The following is a 10519-nucleotide window of genomic DNA, read 5'->3' on the forward strand; positions in this document are numbered from 1 at the left end:
CGTAATTGAGTTAGGAATTGGGGAGCTTGATGGCAAAATCCATTTAATTGCGGAAGAGCATCTACTCTTCTGAAGTAATGCTCTAGCTGCTGAGTTTCCAGCTTGGGGATGTGTGTGTGTGTGTGTGTGTGTGTGGATGAGTTTGTGATGGCAGTTTTGGATTACAGAGTTGTAAAATTTGTGAGATCTGTTATTTGAGGTAGGACTTAAATAGTAATCTCTGGTTTGGTTAGAAGCTGGTGTAGCAATGGTTTGTGCTTTTTTGTTTTTAAAAAAAACCCTAAGCTTTTACCTACAGAGTTCTCTTAAGACTGTGGGTAACACTTCATCAACATTTTGGAGCTGGCTTCTTAAATACATAGGTTTCTGGAATGTTTTGTTGTTGTTGCTGTTTTTTCCAAAGAAGTAAGTGGAAAAAATGGTGTTGGGTCTGATAGTTTACTGGGAATCCAGTGGGCACAGTTGACTGAACCAACAAGAAACTGTTTCATTCCACCTTGTCCTAGTAGGACCTTGACATTTTTCTTAAGGAGAACTTGAAACCATTCTGGGAGATAGGTCTGATAGGAAGTCCACCACTTCAAAATCTTAAAGTTGCATGGAAGAAGCGGATGTGACTTCTCCCAGCAAGCATCCTGAGAGGCCTTCATGAGGTAAAGAGAGCAGTTAAATGCTGTCTGAGCCTCAGTTTAGAAGGGGATGTTGCCCAATTTGAATTCTTGCTCCTGGTCAGTGGAATTATTCTTCATCTATTTCATCTTGAATGAAAGTTTCAAAATGGATGTGTGATAGGATGCATGGATTTAGTGAGTGTGCACAAGGAAGAGATCCTTGGAGGTTGCCACAGAAAGCTTAACTCCTTATACTACATAGAGAATTAATTGCTAAGTATAGAACATAGCTCTTACTTAACTATAAAGGAGAAGTCATCGTCCGAGAAAGTCTGTGTTTATAACCGTAAGTGTCTTTAGCCCGTTTAGTAAAACTGTCAAGACTGGCATGTTAAATAACAATGTCATGAAATGTAGAGGTTACCTACATTTGTGACATTTCATGAAGTCAGTTTGTGAACTAGCTCTTGAAAAGAGCTATGCAGCAATTAGAAAGTCGCCTTACCATACTCCTGTAATTATGTCCTAATTGGATTCTTCTAGGTATAATTACATACCTTGAATATGTGCATGCATTTTTATTTCCTAAGAAATCTGCCAGAACAGAACCAGCCTTTTTCTCCCATCCACACATAACATTTGTTTTTATGACATGCTACATTTAATAGTGGATTGTGAGAGGTAGTGGGTTGAAAGAGGTAGTACATAAAAGGTTTCAAGTGATCCCTATGGAAGTAACAGAAAGCCAGCTCCCAAGATGAAGGACTGAACACCACACCCTTAGCATCAAGCTTGCTGCAACTGCCTCTTTGATCATAGCAAACATAGTATCTTGTCTGAGTGGATTAATAGAGCCAAAATTTTAATGCGATTGCAGCTCTTGGTTTCAGATTGATGTGTGAAGAAAGGGGAAGCTGCTAGAACGATGAGGGGAGAAAAGGTGTGGATAGGCTTGTTAATTTTTGCATTTCTCCTTAGGAGCTCTTGCTATAAATAGCTGCACGGAATGTTACATGGAGCTCAGCTCTAAAGAAAATAACATTTGAGTAATGTGTCTTATATGGAATTCATCTGAACATTTCACTCTGATGTTATTAATGACAAATTTTTGATCATTTGATGAAAGAATACTGTAATATTAAATGGTCCCTGTTCTTTCAGGCCCTTATTCTTTGACTTTGCTTGACTCTTACATGTCTGATCTGCACTGTATTCATACTGGAATGATTCTTTCCTTGGGCAAATTAAAATCTTAAGACATGACATTCTCAGGTGTGCTTTACGTCATTCCTATATGTAACAATTCACAGCGAATGGAAATTAATAGTTCAAAATGCTTAAGAATCATCTTGAAAGCTACAGCCCAGAAGGAAGATACAACTTCATGGCTCAACAGTCTTTTTACAGAGGATTCCCAAATACTTTCCGTAACTAAGGCTGACTCTTACAGGTCAAGACCTTTGTGTTTAGGGTGTGAAAATGCAGCAGTGAAATCTTGATGGTCCCCCTTCCCTCTCTGAATTTGCAGATTCCTTCTTCCCTAGCGTTGGAGTTATTTAGGTATTTGTTAAACACTTACTGGTTTCCAGTGATGATTATGTGTCAGTGAAATGACTTAGCTTAGGTTCTGGTTGGTGACATGCACAAAACGTCTCGTGACTGACATTACCTGCTAGGCTGAAGAGGGTTGTATTACCTCAGGGGTGTGGAGGCTGAGTTGCATCTTTGTCCTGTGGGTTTTTTTAGAGGTCATCACATGGATTCATTCCATGAATGAACCTTGGAGCCCTTCAGCCAGCACTTTATAAAGAAATAAAAGGAAGATCCTAATTAATCCTTTTTTTTTGTTTACCTTGTTAATCATCAAATCTAGGTCATAGAGCTTGTGTATAAGCTAGTATGAGGATGTACATATGTAGAGTTATAAAGAAAAATGTGCTGAGCAGTTCTGAAGTTCATTCATGAAATGAATGCGTGTGATCTCTGAAAAAGAGGACAAGGATGCAGGGCTCTGAGCTACAGCCTACTTGCAATATGGAGAGGACTGAGGGGAAATCAGCTGTTTGCGTGCACTGTTTTCTCCTCAAGCATCTGATACTAGTCCCTGTTAAGACGCAAGGTACAAGCCTAGATAGTCCTTGGAACAATATGATACAGATAGTTTTATAAAAAGCTTTAGGAAGCCATTGTGACATTTTAAACTCTCAGTGTAACGAGTCACTTTAATTAGAGGTTGAATTTGCATAAACAATACATTCCTAACTTTGGTCTAGTTTCTCGTTTTCCGTACGTGGTCACTTAATGGAAATGAGCTGTTATTATAGTTAAAGATAATTGCCTTTTGTAATACTTTGGAAAAAGATAATTTGCTCAAGTCAGACATCAAATTAATTGACATCAAAACTGTGGGCCAAAACTGATTATTGCAAAAAATGAAACAGAAGTCTGATGATATTTTTGTTGAAAATAGCCTGCCTCAGATAAATGGAAGCATGGTAGTTTCTCCTCTGTAATAGGACCATGGCATTGTATTTTGCTTATTCATACCTCTGTACGACACTGTAATGGTGATATTATTTGCTTTCCATTAGTTTGCAGAGAAGCTGAAACACTGTAGCGTAACATCGGGCTGGACAAGTAAGGAATGAGCCAGCCTTGGGAAAGAGGACCTGTCATCCTAGCTGGAGACATCTGAAGAGAGGACGTTTTGGTCTTGTGGCATGCTTCAGTAGAAATTATTCAGAAAACGTAAGCTGTTGTTTTGTTGATGTACTTACACATGCCAGCTCCTTGACAGACTGCTTAATTGCAGTTAGAATTTGACCTTGAGTTTGAAAAATTACTCAGTTCTGAGGTGGTTTTGTGGGAATTTACTTTTTCTTCCAGTAGAGTCGTCAAAGGCCTGGGGTCTTTTTGTATAATTTAATACATCACCTCTTCCATGCTTTGTGTGTTGATGAAGGTGCTCTAGGCTGTGCACCATAAGCTACAAATTAAATACATGTTTTAATATTAAATAATAATACTACTAATTAATAAAAAAAACCCCACAAAAGGATAATAGAGAGTTGGGATCTGGTAAGATTGTGGACTAGCTCCTTCTCAGTTGGCTGTATGTATGTTAAAATGCAGTGTTCAGATGCTTATTGTTCCCTTACTTATACCTGAATTCAGGATTTAAATACTTCATATAAAATTATTTTTAGAACTGGTCCTTGAGTTTGATTAATTTTTAGCCTCACTATTCAATAATGTAACTTCCCTGTTGCCAGAAGTGACTTAAGGGAACCCAACCCTCCAAAAAGCAGACCTTAACTGTTTGATAACAGTTCTAATATGAAGCCTTTTTTTGATTAAACCTTGTTACAGATTACTCTTAATTTCAGGAAAAATATTCTGTGCTCACTTGCAATGAAAGTACTTCCACAGTCGTAACGTAGGAGAGTAGTGATTTTCCTCTTTTCTGAAGGACTGCCTCTTCAGTAAAAATCTACATGTACATCCTCAAACCAGCTTGTAAACATACTCTGTGACCTAAATTTTCTACTTTAAAAGATAAACAAAAAGGGATTAATTAGGATCTTCCTTTAAAAATAAAAAGTGAGACAGCATCAGTTTAGTTGATATGAATCCTCAAGTGCATAATTGTCCTGCATTCTGAGCACATTCAACTGCAGTTGTACTTATCTTTTAGGAGTTTTATATTGCTGGCTAGCACTTGTTCAGAGATAAGGGTTTAGTCCTCCAGCTGTATTCATTTTACACGTAACATTTTCCTCTGAGTCACTAAAAATCACCTAGGCATTTCAAGATAAGGTATTTACTGCTTTCCTGTCATATCCTGCATTATTGACTTGATCTAGAAAGAAACCTAGTAAGAACCCTCAAATTAATGGGTGACCTGTTGAGCACAGTTCAAACGTTAGCATTTTTGTGCTTAAGTAAACAGGTGAGAACTTTCACTCTGTTTTTAGTTTACTAATAAGTTAATGATACCAGAATTTGGTTTGTCAAAATGTGTTGCATTTTTAATCCAAGCAGTGCATTTTAATCCCCTTGAAAATCTTAATTATGGTATGTGACTTGTATAGAAGTTATGTATCTACAGGTTGTTTTAATCTTCTGAATCTGAAAAGGATAACCTTAGAAAGCGTATTCAGGGAGAAGCAGCCTTTTGTAAAACTGTAGCATAGCAGTAAAAGTCTGCTGCTGTGCCTTTTTGCACAGTAGCATCTCATTATGAGAGCACTTGAAAATTCAGATCTTTTACCTCAGCCATGGTTAGCACGAATTGATCAATACATGGATTTCTCTTTCAGCTCTTTGTGAGCTACTGGTTAGGTTGTATTTGTGGGCGTATTCTGAAATCTCAATAGCTTTTCTTCCCCCCCCTTTTTCTAATAAGTTATAAATCCCTAGGTTTAATGCAAAATTCTATTGCAAAATATAACCTTAAAAATGTGCGGCTCCCAGAAAGCAACTTACCACCTTGTTAGCATGGATCTCACAGATAGATGTGTACTGTACAGTAAAAAGACAGTTACTGGGTGGTAGGTAGTGCCAGCATGTCTGTACCTGGCATGCTGATTTAAGAACTAGTATCCAGATTTGTCTTAAATCTCAGAGAAGGAAGTTGAGATATGAAACTGAAACACAGGTAGATAGAATTCTGTGCTACTTCAGGAAAAAATATTTAAGCTGTAGAGCTTTTAGAAGAATGATTTGATAAAAAATGGATTAAAGAGGCATTGATCCTATGAGAGACAATTACAGTGATAGAAGGGAACAGGCAACATACAGAAATACTTTTTTAAGTAAATAGCACTTAATACATTATTGCAAAGATAAATGCAGATACAGACTGGAGCTCCCTCCCCCAAGCACGTATTCATAAGATGTTTAAAAGCAGCAGAGGCTTTTACAGTAACATGAGGCATTTTCTGTTGAGGTAACACTTTCTGCTAGAAACATGTGTAACACTAGAACAGGCCATCCAGAGAGGTTGTGGCATCTCCATCCATGCAGGCTTCAAAAAAACTCAGCTAGGCAAACCCATGATCTTGTCTAGTTTGGTGGTAGCTCCATGTGGAGCCAGAGACTGGTCTGCATGACCTCAAAAGGTCCCTTTTGGCCCACACACCTGTGATAGTTTTGCATGAACTATTCCTAGCTGTTTGTACAACAAAGATGACTTTTGCTGAATATCAGCCTCAAAGTTCCTTGGGGATTTAAGTGAGAAAAGGCAGGTTTTTAGGCTTCATCTCCCAAAGCCCATTCTTCTCCCGCATTTCATATCTGGTGTTTGGTTTGCTAATAAATAAGAATAATAAAATAAGAACATAAAAAGCAAATTACCATGAAACAGACTGCAAAAGATTGCCATGGCAAAAACATAATTGAGAAGGCATTTGCATATTTAGGCTAGAATTTTGCTACTGCTGAAATCCTACACAATGCCAAAGTGACAGTTTTGCATTCCATGCTGTCTTACAGTTAGTTACAAAATCATCCCTAATACAGAAATAAGATATGGCCAGAGAAGGTAGAGGCAGCGACTTCACACACCAATCAAATCATGGTTGTGTATCTTTTGTGATACACTTCTCCTTCTGCTGGGCTACAGTTCCTTTTGAGATGCACCCATCTATATCAGGAGTTCACTTGATGTTTAGGAAAAAGGAATCCAGGGTATTTTTGGGGAGGAAAAAAAACAAAACCCAACCCACCTGATTTTTCAAATCTGGTTCTTTCTGCAGCCCTCTGGTTGTTCTGAGCCCAGTTTGAGGGATGGTGTACTGTGGTGCATGGGGACTAAGACACAGAGTGGGGGAATACTTCAGCTGCATGCTGCTGCCAGGTATATTTGCTACTGTGGAAACCTAGCCTGAGGTACTGTTCAGGCAATCCCTTAATCAAGTAGATGATCACCAGTGTTGTGAAGAGAGATTGTTTTTTGAACAGAGAAAGTTCAGTGTTTGCAGCTAGATCGCCTCTTGAGGAAAGAACCTAGCTTCTTTAAATTTCCTGAAGAGGCTCCAAAGTAACTGGTTCATTAATCATTGTTCAGAGAAAGAACAGAGGAAATTCCAAAATTCGTTTTCTAATTTGACATGATAACGTGCTGAAAATTAAACAGATAAAGACTGGTGATGAACAAAACAATTTCCCAGTACTCTAGTCTGTCAGCTCAGGAAGCAGAATGTTAACCTGTCAGTTTCTTTTAGTTGAGCTTCATAAATGATAACTTATCTTAATTTAAAGTGAGCGTCTCATTCTGTGGGTATTGAGGTCAAAGGTGATGTTAGGTGCCAGTGTAGGTTGACACAATAAACTGAAATCTACCTTTGATCCTCTGCAGGATGGCTGGCTGTGGTGAAATAGATCATTCAATCAACATGCTGCCCACAAATAGGAAGACAAATGAGTCGTGTGCTAATGCAGCAGCACCTTCCCTGACAGTCCCCGAATGTGCTATCTGTCTGCAAACGTGTGTGCATCCAGTAAGTCTGCCTTGTAAACATGTTTTCTGCTATCTGTGTGTGAAGGGAGCTTCTTGGCTTGGGAAACGATGTGCACTTTGCCGGCAGGAGATTCCAGAGGATTTTCTTGACAAGCCAACCTTATTGTCACCAGAAGAACTCAAAGCAGCAAGCAGAGGCAATGGAGAATATGCTTGGTACTATGAAGGTAGAAATGGTTGGTGGCAGTATGATGAACGTACCAGCAGAGAGCTGGAAGATGCTTTTTCCAAGGGTAAAAAGAGCACTGAAATGCTAATTGCCGGGTTTTTATACGTAGCAGACCTTGAAAATATGGTTCAGTATAGGAGAAATGAGCATGGACGCCGCAGAAAAATAAAACGGGACATAATAGATATACCAAAGAAGGGAGTGGCTGGGCTGAGGTTGGACTGTGATGCTAACACTGTCAACCTGGCAAGAGAGAGCTCTGCTGATGGTGCAGACAGCACACTGACTCTGGGGGCTGCAGCTGGGCAGCCTCTAGCATCCATTTCTGCTAGGCCCCTGCCATCACTAGATGGTCAGCTTATGAGTCCTTCGACGCCATCACCTGATGCAAGCAATTCCCTAGAGAACTCTTTTGCCCACTTGCAAATAAATGAAGACAGTATGGCTGAAAGGAGTCACAGGGGAGAGGGAGAAGAAGACCACGAATCGTCATCTTCTGGTAGGGTGCCAGCCCCCGACACCTCTGTTGAGGAGACCGAATCGGATGCTAGCAGCGATAGTGAGGATGTGTCTGCCCACCTTCAGCAGCGCCTGTCCTCTGTCCAGCAGAGACACTTGAATGCAAGTGCAAGCCAGCTGGGAGCAGATAGACCAGTAGCAGGGGGCGGGGTGGCAAACACAAGTGTAAGATCTAGAAGGCCAGATGGACAGTGCACGGTCACTGAAGTTTAAATCTAGAGCCATGCGATTAAAAACTCAGTCCTGTATCTGTAAATTTTCTGTCCACGTTGGCATTGCACTCAAACCTAGCAGTGTGTTTGGTGGGGGGGTGGGGTGAAAGGGAGAAACAGATTTGGCCTGTTTAACTTAAGTCTCTTAACATGTCTCAGCTGGAAGACTATTAACTGTAGGAAACTGGGTTGTCCTGTTTAATGGTTTGAAAGCTGCTTAGCAATGCCCAGTTTTCTTGAAAATGTCTTGTGTTTATTTTGTAGCATTTTCCCCTTGGAGATACTCAATCCCTTTTTGGCCAACGTATATCTACTGTACAACTTGAATTGTCTTCATTATCTGACTGTTGCGTTAAGTGTCTTACTACTTTCTGCATGGATTGATGTATGAGAAGAACACTAAAGCAGTGGGGGAGCAGGCAAGATGTTGGGTGTGAGCAGGACGCTTAATTTAATGTGAGAAAATAGATGTGAGCTTGGAGTTAAAAATGTGTTTTTACTAGACAAGAGCAATCATTTACCTTTCTCTAATGGAAATGTAAAAATCCTGTTAACTTTCATTGCAAATTCTTACCTATACACTCTTCATGGCATTTTCATTGGCTTTGCCATCTAGTCCTTGTAGGTTTGTTTTTGAGGTCTTTCTTGATCTGTCTTGTTTTTGTTACAGAATTTATAATTTAATAAAACTACATTTTATCAGTAACAATCTCAGATATGTCTCCAGTTTAATTGAGCTTCACTGGAAGAACTTTAAAGGAAGTTACTATAAAACAGCTTCCAGTGTTTGCCACAAGGGAGAACTGGCTCTGAGTTCTTGCATCCCAGACTGGCTGCCTGTCAAACACAACTCTGGAGGAGTATGTCTTTCTGCTGAAAAATCATGAGTTGCAGGCTTAACACACAGGCTTAACACTTGTCTCATCTGAAGAGCTGATCAGCTCACTTCACTCTTATGACAGGTAGAAGTACCACACACAGCCTTACTTATCAGCAGAAACGTTGAAGTAAGAGAGCACAAGTTAATTAGACTTGACCCTATAACAAAGAACACGGATGTTATGGACTATATTGCTGTTCATCTGTTCTGTATAGCAAAAGTAGGGCAGTACAGGAAAGGTAGTTTTGTGCTTGTATTAGCCATCTAGGAGATGCGTTTCAACAAACTGTCTTCTGTGTGTTGGAGAAGATTGAAAAGCACAGCTTGTCTTTTCTGTTGATAGCAGTTGGTTTACATTTTTTTTCAAAGTGAGAAACAGCATTAGCTGATTCTGGACTCAATCTTTAAAATAAAGCTAATTAAACTGCAATTCTGAGTACATGTATCCCTGCACAGAAGGGGACAGTAGCTGATACATAGGTACTACATGTCTTCAGACGAAAGTTGCTGTTGGAAAACAACCATTTGAAGGGAATTAAAAGGGCTGTTTTTTAGAAATGGTAGATTTAAACTTCCGTAATGTTCTCCTTACTGTAATGATGGCTGGTGTGTCTGATCTTGGGCAAGGCTGTGCCAGCCCTCCAGTTTGTTTCCTTTGCCTGCAGGTGAGATCAGTGGGTCAATCAGTGAACAAAGGAGAGTGCAGAGATTTGGGTGGAAATAAGGAAGATTTCCTTCTTTCTTGTCAAGGAATGGATGCTCTTGATCACAGATTTTTACTATCATCTTCCAGTTCTGTAAGGAAATAAGCCAGTAAAATGGACTTCAGAAGGAAACAGGATATAATATTTTTTCTTCTATCTGTTAGTTGCCAGCTGTCATTTCTTTGTTTTGAGTTAGCACACATTAGTGGCTCTAATCAAAGTCTGACTTTGTGCTGCAAAACCCTTCAGTAATGCCACCTTTGCTATATGCACACATTTTACTAATATGAGTATCTGCTATTGAAGAAAGCAAGAAACAAAATACAAGAACTTGACTTGCTATGTAGTTAATTCCAGGATTCTCAGCCCAAACAGCCTACAAATAATTTTATCGGTGATCATCCTTGGGGACTCTTGAGCGAAGTAGAGAGGCAGACCTCTATTCAGCTGAACACCGGGGATGCTGCTTTTGGCTCCTGGTGACTGACTGCAGCTGTGAAGTACTAAAATTAGTTAAAGTAAGGCTGGTGAGAGCTTAATAGCCAATTATCAGAGTGGCAAATGCACTCCCCGAATCAAGCCAGGAAAAAGTAGTAACCAGTAATTCACGTCTTATATTTAAACCATTCCCTTCAGCAGGAGACATGTTCTCTGTCAATTTTAGCTAAGCCACAGCCACACTGCGTTACGCGGTTTTCTGTAACGCCTTGCATTAAGTGGATTTCAAGTTGTACAGCATAGCTAGATAAATGCGCAGTGGAGCAGAATGAAACAGAGAAGAGAAATTAAGATGATGCTGTTAAATCTATGGCATCTCTTAATTTCCAGAAGAGAGAACCACAAATACAGGAATCCTATGTCACAGTAAAAAAAAAATCACATAGTGAACTGAGCATTCAGCAGG

At 39.6% G+C, this 10519-nt stretch overlaps 1 protein-coding gene across 2 annotated transcripts; it reads left to right on the top strand.

Moving 5' to 3' along the window:
- The first annotated feature begins 3199 nt into the window (after positions 1 to 3199).
- Positions 3200 to 8745, top strand: RNF146 (ring finger protein 146). 2 transcript variants are annotated; one of them, XM_010012175.1, is made up of 2 exons: positions 3200 to 3359; positions 6970 to 8745. In XM_010012175.1, the coding sequence occupies exon 2, from the start codon at positions 6971 to 6973 to the stop codon at positions 8030 to 8032; it is 1062 nt and encodes a 353-aa protein (XP_010010477.1). In that variant the 5' UTR covers positions 3200 to 3359; position 6970; the 3' UTR covers positions 8033 to 8745. The 2 variants fall into 2 exon arrangements, with proteins under 2 accessions (XP_010010477.1, XP_010010478.1); XM_010012176.1 differs by lacking the exon at positions 3200 to 3359 and adding an exon at positions 6463 to 6500.
- Positions 8746 to 10519: the final 1774 nt, after the last annotated feature.

This window comes from Nestor notabilis, unplaced genomic scaffold (genome assembly GCF_000696875.1).
Source record: "Nestor notabilis isolate BGI_N333 unplaced genomic scaffold, ASM69687v1 scaffold18353, whole genome shotgun sequence".
In the NCBI taxonomy this organism is placed as follows: Eukaryota; Metazoa; Chordata; class Aves; order Psittaciformes; family Psittacidae; genus Nestor; species Nestor notabilis.